The sequence below is a fragment of the Eublepharis macularius genome, chromosome 6 (assembly GCF_028583425.1).
Source record: "Eublepharis macularius isolate TG4126 chromosome 6, MPM_Emac_v1.0, whole genome shotgun sequence".
NCBI classification, from domain to species: Eukaryota; Metazoa; Chordata; class Lepidosauria; order Squamata; family Eublepharidae; genus Eublepharis; species Eublepharis macularius.
The window spans coordinates 32,399,714-32,422,188 of record NC_072795.1 but is presented as its reverse complement, the minus strand read 5'-3'; the positions used below and the strand labels follow the sequence as shown (position 1 = coordinate 32,422,188).

The following is a 22,475-nucleotide window of genomic DNA, read 5'->3' as shown; positions in this document are numbered from 1 at the left end:
TCGAGATAACTTCCCGCCAGAGAAAGTGGGTGTCTTTAGTCTTAATGAGGGAATCTAGGAATGTCTAATGGATGAGCCAGTTTATTGGGGGGCAATTAGCTAGCAACATTTACTAAGGTTTTATTGCTCTTTGTTCACTGCTTCACTACTACTACTTCACTAGTCCATGAAGTCTAAGTTTCATCTACTTCTCTTTGCAATCTAAGCTTTTCTCTTTCTAGGACCTAGTTGAGACATCAAGATGTAGTCAGAAACTGTTTGTTGTTTTCCCTACCAAATGTACCCTTTTTACCCTATTATGTAGTAAAGCATTTTTATAGAACTAGAATCACAGAAGTCTGTCTACTTATTTCCATTGCGCTATTATCAAACTCTGCTACTCTGCAAACTTATATCTCATTGCTGTGCAGCCCCCAACATATTTCTACACCGTTGGCACTGAGGAAAAGAAATATAGTTGCAAACACTGGGCTCAGGCTGATGGATTCAGGATGGAGCAGGTGAAGTTTTTTTCCATTGAGATTTTCTGCTTGGGCCATGATGTGTGGGACATTCTGAGGGCCAAGCTACACATGACGAATGACACTTGAACAGCAAGTGTATTTCTCCCTGTTCACTTGCCCTCCACTAAATCCACTTGCCGTTCAAGTGTCATTCGTCATGTGTAGCTTGGCCCTGAGTCTCAACTGCTCAGAAAGAAAAAATAAGTGACTTTATGGTTAAGGGATTATACTGTCAGAACAGTCCTATAGAGAGTTATTCCATATTGATTTAAATATAGGATTGCACTATGAAACTCGCACAGTTTTTGAAATTTCCAGAAGACCATCAAGTTGTTGACAAAAAAGCCTGGAAAATAATGCATTTGTTTTTATTGTTATATTCCCTTGGGTTGCCAGTCTCCTGTACCTGAAAAGTGGGCGACTGGTGGTCGTTAGGCTGGCAAGGCACTCCAATCTGGCTTTCTTGCATGTGGTACCTAGGGAGGGTGGATTTGGGGAGTGATGTTACTTCATCCATGCTGATCTAGGAATTTCCCCCAATCTCTATGGTAACAACCATAGAGATTGGGGGAAATTCCTAGAGCTTAACCACTGATGCTGTGTCCCTCTCCCCTTTTTTTCTCCTGCTGTTAAAATTAGTGAGGGTCGGGTTTAGGGGCAGGGGCAGAAGATTGCTCACTGCCACCAATAAACTGCAACCTTGACTGTGAGGCAAGTGAGGTTGAGAGAATGTGACAGATACAAAGTCACCTAGCAAACTTCCACGGCAGAACAGGGATTTGAACCCAGTTCTCCCCAGTCCTAGTTGAATTCTCTAGCCACTATGCCACTTTCCCTTCTCTTTTCCTCTTTTAAATATTCAAACAGTTATTGTTTTGCTGTTTTGCATTTGAATTCAGACGAAATGATGTGATATACTTTGTTTTGTCCCTAACCAAAACCACTAGGAAATTTTTAAACACATTTCCTAACTTTCTCTCATAACCAAGAAATAGAACCCAGATGGGGTTATGCAGTTTAAAGTGTAGAAGAAATCTTGACTTGGTTCATTACAGAGCATAGAAAGCTATGCACAGAAGAAGGCTGAATTCTCAGTGGCTAGGGCTAAAAAGTATATTTAGCCCCATCTCAATATCATTGTTGCTATTGTTGCCTTCTAGGTTTCCAAGAAAGTGACATAATGCCATTGCACAATGGCACTCCCTAGTGGCCATCACTCTTGGCTAGGCTGGCATACCCTCCAACATTTCACAGGAGAAAATAGTAACATGATTGTAACATTCTTATTATCACAGCATGGCAAGCTTTCTCCCTACCCCACCTAGTTTTACAGCTTTCAAGGTGGGGCCTGGAGTTTCCCAGAATTACAGCTGGTCTCCAGATGACAGAGATCAGTTCCCATGGGGAAAATGAGTGGATTCTATGGCATCACATCTTTGCTGAGCTCCACTCCCCCACCCTCAAACTTTGTCTTCTCCAGGCTCTGTCCCCAAATCTCCAGGAATTTCCCGATCTGAACCTGGTAGCCTTACTTTGTATGTGCTGTCAAGCTGCAATTGACCTATGGCGACCCTAGCAAGGGACCGTCAAGACAAGCGAGAATCAGAGGTGGTTTGCCATTGCCTTCCTCTGCAGAGTCCTTCTTGGTGGTTGCCCATTCAAGTACTGCCCTTCTTAGCTTCCAAGATCTGATGAGATTGGGCTATACCATGCTGCCTTCCCTCCCTCAGCCTTACCTTATCCCCACTTAAACATTGCTGAGACTTAACTCTGTATGCTGTATTTATTTATTCTGTAATAGTTTGTATTGCAATGCTGGCATTCACCAACATATTTAAAGACCTTGAACAATGACAACTTTAGTAATTCAAACAAAAACGGTATCCATTCCCTATGGGACATTGAATTATCAGGGACAAGTACCAGAAAATAGGGAGTGTCCCAGGTCAGTAGGGACATATGCAAGGCCTGACAGAGTTTGGGGAGGGGAGATGGTAACTTGCAGCAACACTCTGGTATCCTTGCAGTCCACAAACTCCACTTTCACATAAACACTGCACATCCTGATATAATTTTGTCTGTTCTGTTGGCTCCCACAGACTCTGTTCAGGTTCATTTATGAGCTGAAAAGGAACTGTAAATTTAAATGACTAGTTTAAGAAAGTATAAGTGGTCACAGAAAATGATCGTTTTCTGTTCTAGGCAGCTTTTCAAGCCATTTATGAGCAAGCAAATGGTACAGTTATGAAGACGAATATGCAGTGGGTGAGATTTTGTCTTCCATTTGTACTTGGCAAAGCATGTATATGTTTCTACTTGGGTGTACACATGCAAGCATAGAAAGTGACATGCAAACCGGCTCTTGGACAGACAAGAAATATCTGATGCTACTTTTGTTCATCTGGCTAGAAGATATTAAAAAGCTTTATTAAAAAGCTAAGAGTTGTCATCTGGCAAGTTCCTGGTTCAAATTGTAATCTCTGCCATGAACCAACTATGTAGCTTTAGGAAAGCCTGCATTGAGGAGAAAGGCAGGTTAGGAAAAAAATCATAGATAAATATATTAATAAAATACTTTAGGATAGCTAATTTGATTGAATGCAATCTGAGATTCTCTACACGAGTGTAGGGAGACGCAAAGTTAGCTGGAAGCGTAATTTTAAAATACGGAGCTGGCAGAGATCGCCCCTCAGAGGGTTTGTCAGTTTCATCTTTGCCTCCAGGAAGACTCTGTCAATTTCACCTCTCCAGTCTAAAACTGTGTGAGACAATTTGCAACCAGAGGGCAGTGAGGAATGGAAATGGGCTAGAGCTGCTTTCCAGAGCTGCACTTGGACCTGGAGAAGTTATAATGGGCTGAAGTTTCCCTTCTGGCATTTCACAGCTCCATCATACAGCTCCAGTGTATTGCAAAGTCTTTGCCCTGCTTCCGGCTCTGTCTTTTTAAACTACCCTTCCCGGCTAACATTGCATCTCCCATGTTCTTCACATGTCAGATGTCTTATGTAGAGAGACTCCTAATCCCATGTTTAAAATGCCAATGATGGAAGGGATTTTTGCCGGTGAAGCAAGAATTCCCCATCTCCATCCTCCAAACGCCTCCCAAATCCTGCTCCTGAGGGACATGGGACCGCTGCTCAGAAACAGCATCATTGAGGAGTCTCTAGGTCTGCAGCCAAAGGAGGTAATTGGTGAAAATCGCCCCTACTGTCAGCAGAAATTTTTGCTGGTTCTTCTAACCCACCACTTCCACTCTGTGCTAATTGGGACTTTTCTGCAGTATGGTGTCCAGTTCCAGGCGCTGCCGTTTAAGAATAGTGTATAGACAAATTGAAATGGGTTCACAGAAGACCAACAGATGTGGCTGGAGCTCTGGAAAACAAATCCTAGGAAGAAAGGTTGAAGGAATTGGGTATGTTCAATTTGGACGAGACCAAGGGAAGATATGTCAGTGCTCTTCAAGGGACATTGACACATGAGAGACCCAAGATTTGTTCTCTAATGCTCTAGAGGGCATTACTAGATCTACTGGGCTGAAGTTACAGGAGGGTTCATTTTGGCTGAACATTAGGAGAAGCTCCTTAACGGTGAGGGAAGTTTGACAGTGCTTTCAGTTATCTAGAGAGATGGTAGATTCTCCCTTGCTGGAGTTCTTCAAGTAGAGGCTGGACAACCATCTGTTAGGAATACTCTAGCTTCTGCTTTCCTGCACTGACCAGTGGATTGATTTATAAGGCCTATTCAATCCCTCCAAACTCGAGGACTGTAGGAGAAAACTTTCTGAGAAATTCCCCACAACATTGAAACATGCCTTTTGAAAACATTCATTTGACATTCCTCAGATGGTTCACCAGGAAAAAAAACACCCACATTTGCTTTGAATTTGACTCTAGGCAAAAATCTGATACCAACCAATGCATGACTCAAAAGCAGATACTCAGCAATGTAGCTGGTCTAAGTTTGGGCAGTGTCTGAATATAGGGGAGCTTATATATGTTGCCTTGAGCTCTGAAAAAGAAAACAGGCAGTATATAAAATGCAACAAAAAAAACATAGAATTGTGGAAACTCCCCCCTCCCAAAGAAAAGTCATAAGTCTTATAAAGTATATAAGAAGTGGAACCCATCCTTATTTTAGATGATCTTGACTATTATTTACGGGTGTGCAGTTTGTTGTTCAATAGCACAGTTGACTTGCAGCTATTATACTGGATTCAGTGTTGCACAAGGGTAAAATCCACCCACCACCCAAACTGGCTTGGTCCCCAGTGCCAGGAACCTAGGGTTGCCAGTCTCCAGGTGGCAGCTGGAGATCTCCAGGTGGCAGTTGGAGATCTCCTGGAATTACAACTGGTCTCCAGCCAAAAGAGATCAGTTCCCCTGGAGAAAATGGCTGCTTTGGAGGGTGAACTCTATGGCATTATAACCAACTGAGGCCCCTCCCTTGCCCAGACCCCACCCTCTCCAGGCTGCATCCCAAAATCTCCAGGACTTTTCCAACCCGGAGCTGGCAACTCTACAGGGGCCACATAAAGCAGGTTCATGCAATGCATCTTCGGAGGGCACATTTCATACAAACCTAGAAGGCCTTGTAGCATGCAGGAAATCACCCACGTATGTCCAGTCATAATAATGGGCATTTCACTGGTAAATAATGGATTGCAATATTCAGTTTAATGATTTTCAAGATGAGAAGAGAACTGTGACATTCAAAGGGGGGGGGATCCTCTATACATTTTCTAAAAGGCAAATGGAATCAGAGGTCCCTAAAGAGCATGTTGTAGTGGGTGGAATGTTTTTTTTTTGAAGGAGTGTAGAATTCTCTATCATCCCCTGAGATAAGTCATGTCCTTTCATGTCAGAAATGTTTCATCTCTGTTTCTAATCCATATAGACAGCCTTTGCACTGAAACGTTTTAAATATTGCATTTGGTAATTGATAAGTAGTCTTTTAAAAATCCTGCAGTGTCATTTGTTAACTAATTCTGGGGTTGAATTCCTGGAGTTTAAAAATTTCTTCTAATCAAGTTCCCATAATATATAGTGCTAGCATAAAGGTGTATTCTGATGCAGTGTCTGCCTTATTTTAGTAGAGAGTAGACAGTACCCAGAGTAAAACTAATATCACACTTGCATTAAGCAGGAAAAGGGGAGAGAGAAGGAAGCAGGAAAGAGGAGAAGCTGTGGGGGATTCCAGGGAAGGGAAAGAGGAAATAGTTGGGGAGGGGGAAATGAGGAGCCTCTGCCACAAGTTCTTGCAGGTCCCCCACTTTTACGTTTCTGTTTTTCGCACATCTGAAGCCTGATACACATACTACAATTCAGCAGGGTATAATGCCATAGGGCTTATCCTCCAAATCAGCCATTGTCTCCAAGAGAACTGATCTCTATGGCCTGGAGATCAGTTCTGGGAGATCTCCTCCAGCCACCACTCAGAGGCTGGCAACCCTACATGTCTCTGCTTGACTGGTCCAGGCTGCACTTCCTTAAGTGACCCAGGCTTATAGCAGGCCTAGGTTGCTTGGTTGGCTTGCTTGAAAGGTGGTAAAGGAAACAAGGTGTCTGATCTTGGTCCCCCAGAGTTCTGTGTTCAAGACTCCTCCATTCTTATACACCTGTGCCTTCCCCTGTTCCAGAGCTGTCAAAAAGAAAGGAATCTCACTGGATGGGGAGACGTCAACCCTACCTAGATGTATCAAATGGCATATGGCTGGGATGGGTCTGATCTCCTTAACTTGCTCTTTACTGACAGATTGTGAACCAATTGGGGCAGACATCTGTCTAGCCTGAACAGATCTGTGCTGCGATTTATTGCTATGAGCAATTCACCCCAAGCAGACGATGCTGTTGCATCTGGGCTGAGCTGTGTCGTGCCTTGGCCGTGTGAGTTCCAAGAGAAAATAATAAGCCATCTAAGACAATGGCTTGACTTTGAAATGGCTCGCAGCTGCACGTAAATGTTCAGAGATACTGTTTAAAGACTGGAGCTGCTAAAGGAATCTGGAGTAAACGGTGGATAGATGGTTGACAAATTATATCTTTTAGCTTAGCAAAACAAAGCAAAGAAGTGGTGCTCCTGGTAAAGCTGATAATGTAAGTGCTAGTATTGCAAGGTATAATTAAAAGGGAGTTCTGGGCGGCACTGATCACTTGGAGCCAGAGTCTGTCTTTAATGCAGCATGCTCATTAGCCGCACAGATAACGATCTTTCCTGACATCTTGCTTTATTACTTCTGTTGTCTTTCTGGTAAGTTCTCCAGAAATCACATCATGTTTCACAGCTGCTGCTCTGCTATTTCACATGCTTGATTCAATAGGAACTCCCCCCGCCCCCCACAAGACTGTAAGTTACCATAGTGTTGCTTCACACTTGGAAGCCATAGCTTGATGTCATATAAGTCAGTATCTATGAGTGATTGTTATTTTTATTTATTTAAAACCTGTGAATCCTGCTGTTCCATTGGCTAGGTCCAAGAAGTTATGAACAACATACATATTTGGAAAGTCATTATGAGAAATTAGAGGCCAAACTAAAAATTACACTGTGGGGGAGTATAATCAGAGGTGGAATATTTGGAAAGGATTGAAGATATTAAGGGTGTTCCCCCCTTCTCCTTGTTCCATCTAGATACATGTCAACTTAGGCACCACCCATCTGTACGGTTTGTGTTCCTAAAAGAGACTGAGGTCACAACTCAGTACAAATTCATATGCAACTGGGACAGCATAGTTCCTCTGTCTAGATCCCACAGCCAGTGGCAGGCTGCTGAGTATGTGGAATGACATCATGGCATCATACAACATTCTAGGAATTTCCCAAATCTCTATTCCACCCCCACCCCCCATAGCATTGTACAATGCTGTGACATCACTTCCAGACACACAGCTGCAACACTGGTTCCCTTCCCCTGCCCATACACACACTGACATTTTAGTTTTTGCTGTTTCAGCAAATGGCAGCAGAAACTTGGAGCACAGACAGCTGTGGCAGCCGTGGTGGCAGCCTAATTCCTTCTTCTTGGCAGCATCTGTGGTCTATGAGCCAAGCTACAAGTGATGCCTTACACAGGTTGGACACTTGTCAGCTTACCTCAAGTTTTTATGGGAAATGTAGGCATCCTGGTTTTACAGCTTGGCTCTCCATTACAGCTGCAAGACTAGGATGCCTATGTTTCCCATTAAAACTTGAGGGAAGCTGACAAGTGTCCAACCTGTGTCAGGCGTCACTTGTAGCTTGGCTCTATCTGTGGTATATATTATGAAGAATGGTCTGCCTCCCCTCTGATATTTGTGTGAGTTGGTTTAGTTTCATGGGCGGAGTCCTTGCTTAGTTCTGCTTGCTATCCAGGAGCGTAGACTGCATGAGCTCCCTTGTTCTGAAACCTGTTGCTGCCAGCCCAGTATCTCCTTGTTAATAAATGGATGTTATTTTGAGAACGTCGTTCCCTGACAGCAGAAACCTGAGCAAGTACTCTAGTCCTGGCCTACCAATAAAAGCTCTGGGCATGCAGCAGCCATTGGCTAAAAGACTTGTGTGTGCTGGCCAGGTCACAAAGCAAATAACACCCCAGCTCACACAGCCACACTTGTATTCCAGCTTCAGATCGAGATGCAAACTAGCTGGAGAAAGCAGCTGAGCCTCAGACCTTGCTGTGTGAAAGGAGGGCATCAGATTGTGCTAGCCCAGCAACCGCAGCGCGAGACTCAGTTCCACGCCTGAAAGTGTATTTTTGAAACTGCCACTGCTCTGCAGTACAGCGTGTACCTTTCTTTTTCAGAAACTCATTGGATTACTTCACTTGTTGTTATGATGGATCTGTATATTTTGAGAAAATGTGGAGGTGATTGCCGAAAGTGAAAACATTTTTCTTACGAGTATTGCAAACGCATTAATCAGTGTTACTACAACGAATGTTAAATGATAGCTGAAATAGCTCAAAATGAAGACGTGTGGCATGCCACACTTCATGGCGCACGCCTCTAAATATATCCACTTTATTTTTATTCCAGCCACAAAGTGTAATGCCTTGAGAAGCCTCTTTGTTAACGAAACATAATATGCCTTTCCTGAAAGGGTCTAACTTAACAGACCTGAGCAATAGTGTGTCAAATTACAGTATCATCCAGACTTACCCAGACATATAACTCCTCTTTGGCCTGTACATCTCAGTGTTCCTATTTGCATATTACGGAATCATTTGATATTGATATCAGAGGTATTTAGCACCTCTGGTAATTTATATTCTGAAAGTGTGTTGGGAGGGAATAATGTTCTAACAATCTATTGCCATGTTCTCTGAATTCCCAGACTTCATTTTTTAAAAAAATAAGTCTCTAGCCCTTTTCTGTGTCAAGTTATAAGGAGAAAAGTGCATTACACATATCCCCTTACAACTTGGCAAGGAAAAGGTCTAGAGATCATTTAGGGTGCACTTTTGCATCAGTTATTGATTTTTTTTAAAAAAGGTCCTTTGTGAGGACCTCACAAAGCCCTCCAGTGGTAAGGCAGAGAATAGCACCCACAGCTACAGGAAATGTTGATGGTGTTATACCGTAAGGAAAAAATACAGAGTTGCCTGCCCAATAGCAACAAATGGGTCAATGAACCAGTTATCTAAATATCAGCTCCCTGTTCATGTCTGGCAAACAGGCCATAAGTTGAATTCGTCAGTCTTACCAACCAGATGAATTGTTATTTGATGAATTGTTAATTGTTATTCTTATGTTGATTCTAGAAACCTTGGAAAATCCGGACTACGAGTTTCATGTTTGGGGCTAGGTAAGTATTTTTAATTTTTGTGGGAGGAGTTGCTGTCGGTTATACTTAGTTGCATGATCCTGTTGATGTTGGTATGGATAATCATAGTATGTTCTGTGGCTCATAGCTGTGGCTGTTCCCTCTGGTGCTGACCCCTATATTCCAAATGCAGTATTTGCCATACGCATGGTTATGCATTTATTTGATTTTGGCTTTGTCTGGGCTGCATCCACTCCACAGTTAATCAACAAAGACCATTCAGTACGGCTTTTTGGCACATTTTTACCCTCTGGGTGTTGCAACAGTAAATATTGCTATGCCCCTTGAACAGTCAGACGTTGGTAGTGGAATGTGCATCCCAGTCTCAGCTGAGGATTATTTGTGTTGTTGAGTAAGGGATTTATTTAATGTTTCAGGAGCCACATGCCAGGCCTAGTTTGCACATACAAGAAGATGAGATGAGAATAAAGGATATAGAAGGAAGTTCACCGTCTTGGGTACCCTATTTGAGTAGAAAGGCAGCAGACAAGCGCTTTAACTGTGTAGTTTACCTTTCAGATAGCACTTTCAGGCCACTGTATGTCCATAAAAGAAATAACCACACTGGCCATGCAACTGTCTCTGGAGCAGCTTAGTGCTGGAACTAGTCTAGAACAAGAGAGTTGGCAACCCCACAGCAGGGCAGCTGGACACACACTGGTCATCGCTGCAGCCATTAGCGTGTCTGGTGATTGGCCTTGTCCTGTGATTGCAAACCATCCTGCCCTCTCCCCCTGTTTGATGACTGCCTGCAAAGAGCCTATAGAGACACAAGGAGAACAATGAGTTGTATTTGGGAGCAGCAAAGCGCAAGTGACTCCAAGAATCTGCACATGTGGGTTCTTGTAGGTTCCTCAGCTTGCCCCTCTACCACAGGGTGGGATGCACACGGAGGAGGCACCGCGCCCATCCCCAGTAGCAAGCTGCATGGGAAGTGTGTCTGCGCTGTCTGCTGGGGTTGCATTTCGGGACTTGGGGCTTACCAGGCAATCAGCATTCTAGGTGTTTGGCCAGCAATAGCAGAGACTAGAGCGGAGGGGCTGGGACTCAGCACTGCATTTTTGCTTCCCCCATCCCCTGCTTGAAGGAGAGGAGGTGACACCAGCATGACACTGCACTGATAGCAGGGCAATGTAGGGTCAGTACATCTGCAAGCCTCTCCTCCCTTCTACATTGTACGTATGCACTGCAAGCAACTCTCGAGGGAGGCAGGATTGCTGAGGCAATGCAGAGGGTGGGTACATGTGAGGGCATGGGGAAATAGTTGCAGAAGTCACTGTCTGAGGCAGGGGCTCCCCCTCTCTTGAGGAAGGGAAGCTTTGGTGTCTGTGTCCTGAAGTGGAGCACCTGCAGTAGGTCGGAGCACAGAAGTGCTGGCAATGTAGCAAAAGCAATGTGGGTTCTTTGTACAAAGTGCCGTTTCCGTGGTGTTCCCATCATCAAAGCCCCCCCTCCTGTGTGTGCCCTGTGCAGCAGAATGTCCCAGAGATATAGCCTCATACCCCTCTAATCTGACCAGTGAGTGCCCTAGGAGGGGTCTAGAAGAGAGTGCTTCAGAGGGCTGTGATTGGCTGCAGAATAGTTGGTGTTCTAGGCTGTGCTAGAGTTTGGGATGGGAGGTGGAACTTGTATTTTCACGCTCCGTGTGTTCTGGGGAGGGCGGGGGAATTAAAGGCACTTCAAGGTTAATGCTGGCATAACATTACATTGGCATTGAGGGTGTGACCAGAGCTTCTGAGAGGCCAACTAATCTTGCTTCTCCCTCCATCTGCCTTGAGGTTGTCCAGTTCTACACCAGAATCAGAGTCTACTGGCTCACTGCCAGTGCAGTTCAGTGCTGGTATATCTTTGGGCATCGCTGGCATAAATCTGAGATGCCGCCCTATGTTTGAAGGCAAGGTTTGGGTTTATGCCCTGAGGAGGTTAAAAGCATGTCCATATTTTCATTTGTGAAATATTGGAGGGTTGTTGGGGTTTTTTGCATTATTAGTGTGTTATAATGCCGTTCTCTGCAACTGCACATAGCCCCACTTTACATGTCTGCCCTTTCCATAATGGCGCACTATCTGCATCATTTACTCACAATTTACTCACCGTGTCAAAATCTAATAGCATTTGAAATTTGTGTGTTTGCTGTTTGCCGTTCATGTGGCTTATTTATGAAATCTCCAGTGTGGAATCTGGCATCGCTTAGCTTCCTCTCTTCTGTTGCTATGAGACATAAGCTTGTAAATGCTGTGGAATCCACGGATGAAACTGAAAGCAGAATCATCATAGAATTAATCTATGGAAACCTTTTCATTTTAGAGATATAGCCTGAGAAATCCAGAAGCAGCAGGAGTCTGGAGAGGCAGGGACATGGGGGCAGGCACTGTTGGTGCTATGGCATCACTTATGAGTAGACCCTGGAAGTTATGTCATGCTGCTCCAGGAATTGCCAGAAACTCTACTGTACCATAGAGTTTCCAGCAATTCCTAGAGTGCTGTGGTGTCACTTTTGGGTTTTCACATTCTGACTGTGATTTCTTAATTTATTTTTCTCCCTCAGGCCACCAGAGCAGCTCAGGTTGCCAACTCCAGTTGGAAAATTCCTGGAGATTTTGAGGGTGGTGTTTGGGAGGGGAAGACCCTCAACAGGGTGTAATGCTATAGAGTCCACCCTCCAAAGTAGCCATCTAGGCTTCACCTAGATGTTGGCAACCTTAAAAGCACCATCAGGCAATGGGAGCTGGGGGCAAGAGATCCCACACCTCCAGAGGCAAAGTGGCAAACCTAACTGTAATCATCTGTGCAATGCAGCCTGACTTGGAACCCATTGATTCCTACAGAATCCTTATTTATTTAGATTTCTTTTCCAACCACTCATCTCTCAAGAATGCAGGGAAGGTTATAATGTATCATTGTCTGTTACTATCTTCACAAAGGCCTTCTAAAGTAGGTTACACCAATTTGGCAAAGCCGCACAGTGATGTTTTCTAGGGCAGGAACAGCTGAATCTGAATCTTTCAAGGAGGGTCCATGAGTTAAGGGTTTGAGCTACAACCGATCAGACAGGAAACAAAAAGCATTTATTTATTTAAAATATTTCTAGGCTGCTTCTCCAAATACAGAAATTCTTTTTCTAAGCTGTACTGCTCAGTTGTAGACTAGGCAAAGCAGGCCAGGTTCCAAACATTTGCACAAGGGATGATTTCAAGTTTTTCATCCATGCTGTTTCAACCCCCCAATCCCACTTTAAGTTCACTTCTCCCCTGTGCAAACTGAAGCCACGATTCTTCGTTTTCACTCTATTTTCATTTTTCTTGCACTGGATTTCCTGTACAATGTATGCATTTTAAAACATTATTGGGTGCCAATACATTTGCAGTACTTAGTATATTATACATATAAATACTGGATAAATTGCATATCAGAATTATACAACATGTATGTACAATACAAACAAATCTGTGAAACCCACAGTGAAAAGGAGAGAACTGGAAATGCTGACAAAATGAAAGAAATGAAACAGGAGAATTCCAGGGTTTCAGACATAGATAGTATATACCACATCTACTAGAAAGTGCATGTAATACAGCGGTTAGTCTAAAATCTAGATGACATGGGTTCAAATCCCACCTCTGCCCTGGAAACAAACTAGGTGACAGTGAAAAGGAGAGAACTGGAAATGCTGACAAAATGAAAGAAATGAAACAGGAGAATTCCAGGGTTTCAGACATAGATAGTATATACCACATCTACTAGAAAGTGCATGTAATACAGCGGTTAGTCTAAAATCTAGATGACATGGGTTCAAATCCCACCTCTGCCCTGGAAACAAACTAGGTGACTTAGGCACAGTCACTGTCCCTCAACCTAATTTACTTCACAGGGTTGTTTTTGTGAGGATAAAATGGAGGAGAGGAGAATGGTGGTCTAAGCTGCTATAGGTCCTCAGTATGGAGAAAAGTGAAGTCCACTGTGATGTAGTGGTAAGGTTCCCAGGTCCCTATACCCTCCTGGAAGGAGGTGGGGGACCTGGAATTTGCCCTGTGTGGTTCCCGTCTGGGAAGTGATGTCATCATGCTGGCCATAGGCATGCTCCCATTGGCCCCAACAAAGCACAGGAGCATGCCCACAGCCAGTGCGATGATGTCACTTCAGAAAGTGACATTGTCACGCCCCACCAGGGGCACACCCAGTGCATGCTTTCCAAGATTGCCATCTCCCGCTGATTGCTGGGGGGTGGGGTTTGCCAACTTGCCATCTCCTGCCGATTGCCAGCAATCAGCAGGCAACCTGGCAAATTCCTGGGAGATTGCCCACTACCAGCAGGAAACTGATAAGCCTGTGAAGTGGCTAGAGTGGCAGACTATGATCTAGGTGACCCAGGGTCCATTCCTCGCTCTGCCATGGAAGCTCACTGCGTGGCCTTGGGCCCATCACACACTCTCAGCCTAACCCACCTCAAAAAGTTGTGAGGGGCACCACTTTGAATGCCTTTGGGGAGAAAGGGAAGATATAAATGAAGTTTTAACAAGCAGAGTATAACCATATAAATAAATATGTATTTTCTTCTGGTTTCAAAGAAGTCTCTGAGGCACAACAGGTACTAGTCTGGACCCCTCTCAGGCCAGACTTGTAATGACCTCAGAGAGGGCAGATTTTGGGACATCCTCCTCTGTCACCACCACCCTGCATTGCTCCAAGCCTGCCTCTGCACTGTGGCAGCTAACGTTCCTTCCCTTCTCATTCTCCAGTGCACCAACTTGTACGCCCCCAAGACGGCTTCCCACATTTTCATGAGAGAATTGTCACTTACGGCCAAAGTAGACAATGCCACATCCCTGAGTCTGCTATGGAGACACAGCACCATTTTAGGGCCTTTTTTAACTTTTGATAACAGTGTGGGGGCCTGATCCTGCTGGGGACCACAGCTCAGGGAGAGGTGACCGCCTCCTCTCCCCTCTCCCCCCCCCATCATAAGTCAGGGTTCAATCATATGAGAGGCACACCAAGTAAAAGTAGATGTAATAGTTTATTGCCAAGCAAACACTATATCCTGTTAGCTTCCATGAATGCTCTCTGACTCCTACTGACTGTAGCTCCTCCCTCCTAACCAGCAGGGATCCTCTATAAAGTCCCATCCTCTATGTTCCTCTAAAGACTGCAAAGACTGTTTAACTGCAAGCTTGCTGCACTGTGGTATTTGGGCATAGTTTGCAATGTGTGCTGGTCAGAGAAGGAAATTATCATTCCCAATAGGCTCAGGGTATGAACTGCTCTTATCGTCGTTTCCACCTCCAAGTCTTGAATCATAGACTTTGGTTGTTTTGGCTGGAGCTACATGGGCATCTGCAGAATGCAGGAAAATGTGGTCCTTCTTTTCAATTGTTATTTGGCAGCAAGCTACATAATAGTTCAGTAGTGATCTGGAATCAGTTCTATGGGCTTCCCCCTTGACATATTAACAATAAACGGAATCTGTGTGAAGTAAGTATTGCAATGCTAAAATTGTGTGCAGTTTAATTTCCTTTTATGGGTCTTGGAGATAGGAAAGTTGTATTTGCAGATTTGTTGTAGGATTCATCCTGTGGCTGTTCTGTTTGAAAGCCATCATGTCAACTAACTAACTCCACTGCAAGACTTGTTTCCAATCTTAAAACAAGTAAATATATTTTAATTACAAGATAATCTGTGTAGTTTACTGTTAACCCAGCATTTTACTGTGTAGTTCATAACAGGATTAATGATCTTTCTAAGAGCAGTGGTTTGCTTTCTTGTGGTTATGTTAAACTAGCAGAGGTACGGCATGCTTCTGTATGAGGTATTTGTCTGCCCTGAATTGCTTAATACAATTTTCTTATAGTGTGAAATCCTTGCAAAGCTGCAGATCCTGAGAGACAAGAAATTCAATTATGAGTTAAACAGAAAATTTCTGGCAGAAGAAAAAAGCGTTAACTTGGGGCCAGATTAGGTAACATACAGCTACAGAGGGCAGTGAATTGATCTCTCAAGCAGTTTTTATTGATTAATTGCAGCCACAGGGGGTATAATATGCAACAGGAACACAGAGGGGGAGTTTGATCAACCTCAAAATCATCCCCAGAATTGCTTTCTGCCGCTTCGGGGGAAACATATAGGAAACATGCAGGGCTTTTTTTCAGCTGGAACATGGTGGAACAGAGTTCCAGCACCTCTTGAAAATGGTCACATGGCCAGTGGCCCTGCCCCCTGATCTCCAGACAGAGGGGAGTTTAGATTGCCCTCCACGCCGCTGGAGCGCAGTTTATTGGGCTGACTGTTTTCAGTTTGTAGCATAATTCTAGGGTAACTTCATTTATTGCTTCTACTGAATTTGTGATTGTGTCATTTAGCAAATCATGCAAATTGCTTTGCAATCCAAAAAATCCTTCCATCTCAAACTATTGAACATAATTCAGAAACCAACATTCAGAGTGCAGGATTAAAGTGTGAAATCTACACTCAGTTCCACTGGAACAATATTATTTACTTCAGAGATACGTCACTGCACTACTCTCTGGACACACCTGAAGTGATAATTTGTTCGATGTATTGTCGAAGGCTTTCACGGCCGGAGAACGATGGTTGTTGTGGGTTTTCCGGGCTGTATTACCGTGGTCTTGGCATTATAGTTCCTGACGTTTCGCCAGCAGCTGTGACTGGCATCTTCAGAGGTGTAGCACCACCTCTTTGGTGCTACACCTCTGAAGATGCCAGCCACAGCTGCTGGCGAAACGTCAGGAACTATAATGCCAAGACCACGGCAGTACAGCCCGGAAAACCCACAACAACCATGATAATTTGTTGTCACAAATTCGTCATCACAAATGAAACATATTTGCAGGTTTTTTTAAAGAAACCTCACAAAGAAATACTATCTATTGTCAACTGATATAAAGCAGAAGAGCAGGTTGGTGTCATGCTGCGTGATACATGAGACCACTAGTGTGTGCATATAATTCCTAAGTACATAGTCTGTCCCACTCAATTGGAGGGTAAAGTTCACATGCAAACTGACTTGCTGAGTGACCATCTCAGGAGGGCCTGTTTGCACAATGAAGCACTTGTAGAAATCTGGCTAAGGAATGGTGAATGAGAGAGAAAAAGTTATCTTTTTCTCTTTTGCAGTTATCTTTTTTCTCTTTTGCAAAATCTCTTTTGCAGTGTCATCTTTCCAAAAGGCTGCAACTTGTTTAGCAAGTTGGTCTTATTCTTAAATATGTTGCATTAACCACCAAATAAGCTTTTTAGGTTATTGCTCTGAGTGTTATTTTTTCAATAATACAATATGCTTTGCACCAGTTGAAAGTAGCCCAACAGTCCAAAGCAAAACTCAAAAAGAAAAACATGGCAGTCATTGCATCAACAATAATGGTGATTAGTTTTAACAAAACAGTCAATGAAAGCCGAATTGGAACACATTGTGGGGTTTGTTGTCCCCATCACTCGACAGTACTGCCAATTTTGACTTTCATCAACTCTTTATCTAGTGCATTATCTAAAATTAATTTTCAGTAGTGTTGTTATGACCTTTCCCTTTTGCTCTCAGCCTTTTCAAGGAACTGTGTGTTCCCGTTGGTGTCAGAGAAATATTCTGTCAACTTCTGAACTACAGTGCTATCTTCTTCTTCCTCTGAAGGACAAAGGTACAGCCTGATAGCTCTTTATTCCAATCTGCCTGGCATTCTACTCAGGAGGATGCAAAGAAGAGGATTTAAAACCAGGGCCTGCATTGTCTCTATCCTCGTTCCATTTTACTTCCAACTAGGGTTGTCAGGCTCCAGGCCCTGCCAGGCCTCTTTGCTCCAGTGGGAACATAAGGTGGGGGCAGAGAGTGACATCACATGGTGTTGTGTGGTGGTGCATGATATTGTGACAGCACTTCCTGTTTGAACCTGGAAATGATGTCACTGTAGACCGCTCCCTATGAATTCACACATCTCTGTTAAAAAAAAGATACAGACCAGAAGTGAGGCATTCAGATGGCAACCCGACCTCCTGGACCACTGGAAAGCTTAAAAACAATTATGTGTTGGTTTGGGTGTTCCTAATAAAAGGGATGACATGACTTTTGTTAGAGGATTATGTTTTGCATTGTCTTCGAGCTCTTGTTTTCTCTGACCAGTTTGTGTCTGTGTTTCATTCTCTCCTGGGCTGCATAAACATATTTCTCTGACAGCACCAGTGCTAAGATTTACTGTATGCCATTGCAAGATAAGGAAAGACCATCACAAAGCGGGTCCCAGAAGGAAAGTAAGAAGAAGGGAGGGAGGGAAGGAGGGAGGGAGGGAGAGCAAGGCTGTGCTTCAGGAAATTCTGCAGGAAATCCTGAAATAAGGAAGGTTTGCTCTCCATGCTCTGAGGAACCATTTGCAAAATGACTCTGCTGTGTTCCTCAGAATGGCTTAAGAATATATGAGCCAAGCTACAAGTGACGAATGACACTTGAACGGCAAGTGAACAGACTCACGTGTATTCCTCCCTGTTCACTTGCACTCCACTTGCGCTCCACTTGATCACTACATCACTTGCAGCTTGGCCCTAAGAGCCTGATTGGACCAGTGGTCCATTTAGCCCAACATCCTGTCTCACTCAGGGCCAAGTGACGAATGACACTTGAACAGCAAGTGGATTGAGTGGAGGGCAAGTGAACAGGGAGAAATACACTTGCCGTTCAAGTGTCATTCGTCACTTGTAGCTTCGCCCACAGTGGCCAACTGGTTACTTTGGAGAGCCAACAACAGGATGTAGAGTTCGAGGCCTTCCCCTGAAATTGCCTCCTGGGAATGGTATTCAGAGGCTGACTGCCCCTGAAAATGGAGGTTCCCTTTAGTCACCGTGGCTAGTAGCCATTGATAGACCTATCCTCCATGAATCTGTCAAATCCCCTTTTAAATTAATCTATGCCTGTGGCCATCACTACATCCTCTGGCAGTGAGTGAATTCCACGTTTCAATCACTCTTTGAGTAAAGAAGTGTTTCCTTTTGTCCAGCCTGAATCTACTGCCCATCAACTTCATTGGAGGCCATTGAATTCCAGTATTTTCGGAGAGGGAGAGTTCTCTCTGCCCACTCTCTATACCTCTGGCTTCTGATGTTGAATCATTTAGGTGTAGGAGAATTGGGGCCCAGAACCCATTATGTAATGAGGATAATAGTAATGTGCGCAGAAATATAGTCTTCTGAGGAAACCTTTTAGCTAAGCTCTTCAGGATATACGCAAAACATAAAAAATACAAATGTCTTCTCATTGACATGTTATTTAGAATGAAGATGGTGCCTCTATTGGGCGAATCAGATGGGAGCATCTTCCCTTTAGTAGGCAAAACACCCGCTAAAGAAGAAATAAGCCATTCATCTGCTTATGCTCTATGTTCTTAGAGTTTCGCATTCAGGTTTGCGGACAACAGCATTTGCAATTTATTCAACGTAATGCTTAGACTGCCAAAGTAGAGTTCAGAACACATCAAGGGTTGCGTCATAATTTAGTTTTCTTGAATGCTGCTGCACCATTGCCCCTGCCCCACAACATGATTGTTATTCCACTTGCATGGAAAGGTGCCTTTCATTTAAGAGGTTGTGACTGAGTCTCACTGGCAAATTAGGGTAGACAGTGGGGGAGACATGGGGGTACCATCAATGATGGTATGATGTCACATCTGGTGAAATCCCAGAAGTGATGTCGCACGTCTCTAGGAATTGACAGAAACTGTACCGTTTTAATACTGACATCCCTTCTGGGTTTCCCCAAGAATTGCTATCATGCTGTTGGCCCAATGGCCACTTTTGTATTGTTTTCTCCCACCAGCACTCTGAGCGGCAGCAGGAAACAGGAGCTGGGGACGGAGAAGCCCCCACCCCCAGCAGCAGCTTTGCAGCCCTAAACTGGGGAGCTGAACCATATGTAACTCTTTATTATACTGTCAACTAATCTCTTTCTGTTAAACAAAGCAGACATTCATACAGATAGCGTTTGTATGTGTTTGATTCACAGATTCCTTTTGTCATCCAAGATACAATTTTGGTGGCTGCTTTAAAAAAAAAAAAGCAAAATATTTGCTCCTCTGCTTGTAAGGCATAGCACCGAAAAACGAAAAAGAAAAGCAAGCAAACAGGAGACACTTATACCATCTCAAATCATACATAGGCTTCTGCCAAGTGATACAGGTGTAAGCAGCTTTAAGAAATACAGACCTCTCAGCAAAATCCCATTAGGTTACAAAATCTTCCTGATGATTGCTAAACTTCCTCATCAGTTACATATCTTCTGAGAGTTCTCAACTCTCTTCTAAGAGATGTATTGTCGAAGGCTTTCACGGCCGGAGAACGATGGCTGTTGTGGGTTTTCCGGGCTGTATTGCCGTGGTCTTGGCATTGTAGTTCCTGACGTTTTGCCAGCAGCTGTGGCTGGCATCTTCAGAGGTGTAGCACCAAAAGACACTTTCTCAATGAGGAAATTAATCATCTAAACCACGCACTTCAGGCAAATGGCTACTCCAGAAATGAAATCCGAAGAGCAATCAAACCCAGGATGAATCAAACAACCAAGGAAAAACAGTCTCCTACAGGAAAAGTGTTTTTGCCATATATCAAAGGAATTACTGATCAGATGGGAAAGCTTATGAAAAAGCATAACCTTCAAGCAGTATTCAGACCCACCCGAAAAATACAACAGATGCTACGATCAGCAAAAGACAGTAGAGACCCCCTCACCTCTGCAGGAGTATACCGTATACCCTGCAGCTGTGGACAAGTTTACATCGGGACCACAAAGCGTAGCATCCAGGCAAGAATAAAAGAACATGAAAGACACTGCAGACTTGGACAACCGGAAAAATCAGCAGTGGCTGAACATAGCCTAACTCAAACAGGGCACAGTATTTTATTCCAGGACACCAAAATACTGGACAACACTTCCAACTACTTTGTCAGACTGCACAGGGAAGCCATTGAAATTCACAAGCATAAGCAAAACTTCAACAGGAAAGAAGAAACCTTAAAAATGAACAGAGCATGGTTTCCAGTTCTGAAAAACACCAGGCTAACAAAACACTCTATACTCGACAATAGCCCTGCAGAGAAGATTAGCACATCAAGCACCAATCCATATGCAAAAGAACCTCCTCAGGATACAGTGAAGCCTCCCGCCATTAGCATTCCACACCCTGGGAAACTCTTACAGGATGACTCAGCTCAACCCCACCCCTCCTGAGTAGATACAAATGACCTACATCTTTTCCACACTGTGACACTGAGAGATCTCTGTCTTTTGGTGCTACACCTCTGAAGATGCCAGCCACAGCTGCTGGCGAAACGTCAGGAACTACAATGCCAAGACCACGGCAATACAGCCCGGAAAACCCACAACAGCCATCTCTTCTAAGAGTTCTCAGCTGTCTACTCTTATATATATATAAACTATAATATGTATAGTTATTATATAACTATTATATAATATATTATTATTGTATATAGTTATTATAACACAGTTGTGTGTGTGTGTGTGTGTGTGTGTGTGTGTGTGTGTGTGTGTGTGTGTGTGTAACTGATGAAGGAACCATTTTCCATTTGAAAGTTAATATCCAAATGCATATATCTAGTTAAGTGCTACATAATTCAAGTATTCTACGCAATGATTTTTCAAAGTAATTTTTATTATCATCCCATTGATATAGGTAAGAGGTTAAGTCTGCCAATAGATTTCATGACAGGTATGAGATTTGAACCAGGGACTTCCTGATTTACACCTCTGTTTCTTGATGGATATACTACAGCAGCTCTCAACTAATACAAAAATGTCTATATAAGGACAATGTTCAAATAAACTATCTAGACAGAAATGTTTATAAAAGACAAAGGATCAAGAATTAATTGGTACGTTTGGAAGGTGAAAATTAATTTGGGTTGGTCGGGAGCAAATTTATGAAATCAATATATTACTGCAGTACTTGATTTTTAGCCACAGATGAGCTCTGCAGTGCACTTGAATATCAGTGTAAACAGGGTGTATCGCATTAGTGCTACAAATCTGCCTTGAAGCTATTGGTATTGCTAGAATAAACAGACAACAGAGTCAGAGCCTGTATCTACCAGGAGCACACAGTTGAGACACTTGGCAAAATCAATCTCTGTATATATGTATTTTTATCTTAATGTCAGAAAAAAAAAGAATCTGGAATCAACAGAGTGCTTCCAGTATTCCTCCCCTCCCGCCTGCCCCCCATCCAAACAGTAAAGCATGCCAGGTTGTTTTAAAAATTTTGACATAAATTAGGAGCACCGTCTCAAGTTACTTCCCAGGGTTAGCCTCCAGTTTTCATTCAGTGATTTATTGAACCGTACAGATGGGATCCAGGAATTATGTCCTTGAATTAACATCTTTCATTTGTAGTTTTTATCTTTCATTTAGCTCCTTTTATATTTTGTAGAGAGACACATGGCAAGCCATCCTGACACCCAAGAAATTTGTAATAATATGCAGAGAGGTGATAAGAAGGAAGGAAAATATTACATTTTCCTAATGAAAACTGATCTACACAGGGATTGTGTTTGGCCAATGTCAAACAGGAAGTAAGTTACAGACAGGAAATCAGTCCAGGCAGGAAGTATGTTACAGACAGGAAGGGAGTTTCCTAAGTCCCAATCCAATGCTCCATGGGTGCGCATAAGTTCATAAAAGTAATAATTTAGATAAAGATTGACATGGACCAACCCAGCCCAGCAGAGCAAAGAGACTCAGAGGACTCTTCTGAGGAAGAGGCAGCTGGCGAACCTGGCCCAGATCCACAGCCAGTGGCAGAGGCACTGCAGGAGGAGACAGCCCCTGAAGGCTCATACATAGACCCATAGCCAAGTCCCAGCACATCGGTCCCTCAGCTTCCCAGCCCTGGGCCAGCAGCAGAGAACCAGGCACCAGCCAGCTCTCCACCTCAGCTTCCCAGCCCTGGGCCGGCAACAGAAAGACAGGTACGGGCCAAATCTCCCCCTTCATCACCAGAGCCTCAGAAGCGCCATCAGAGCCAGAAGGCGCAGTGCCAGGCTAGAAGCACAGCACTGGCCCAGCATCATTAGTGATGATGAGTGCTTGCAGGAGCAGGACTGAGATAGCTGGCAGGTGCATGATGCAGCACAAGCAGCTGAGCAGCCGGAGGCTTAAAAGCAGCAGAGAAGGGA

The 22,475-nt window shown here is 43.7% G+C and overlaps 1 protein-coding gene across 3 annotated transcripts in view; it reads left to right on the top strand.

The window, feature by feature from the left end:
- The window catches only part of KCNAB1 (potassium voltage-gated channel subfamily A regulatory beta subunit 1), a 263,968-nt gene that overhangs the window by 147,228 nt on the left and 94,265 nt on the right, over nt 1-22,475 (top strand). For all 3 annotated transcript variants that reach the window (XM_054983176.1, XM_054983175.1, XM_054983177.1), the window contains exon 2: nt 9,238-9,281. In XM_054983176.1, the coding sequence (XP_054839151.1) occupies nt 9,238-9,281 (44 nt within the window). The remainder of the gene's footprint in view (nt 1-9,237; nt 9,282-22,475) is intronic.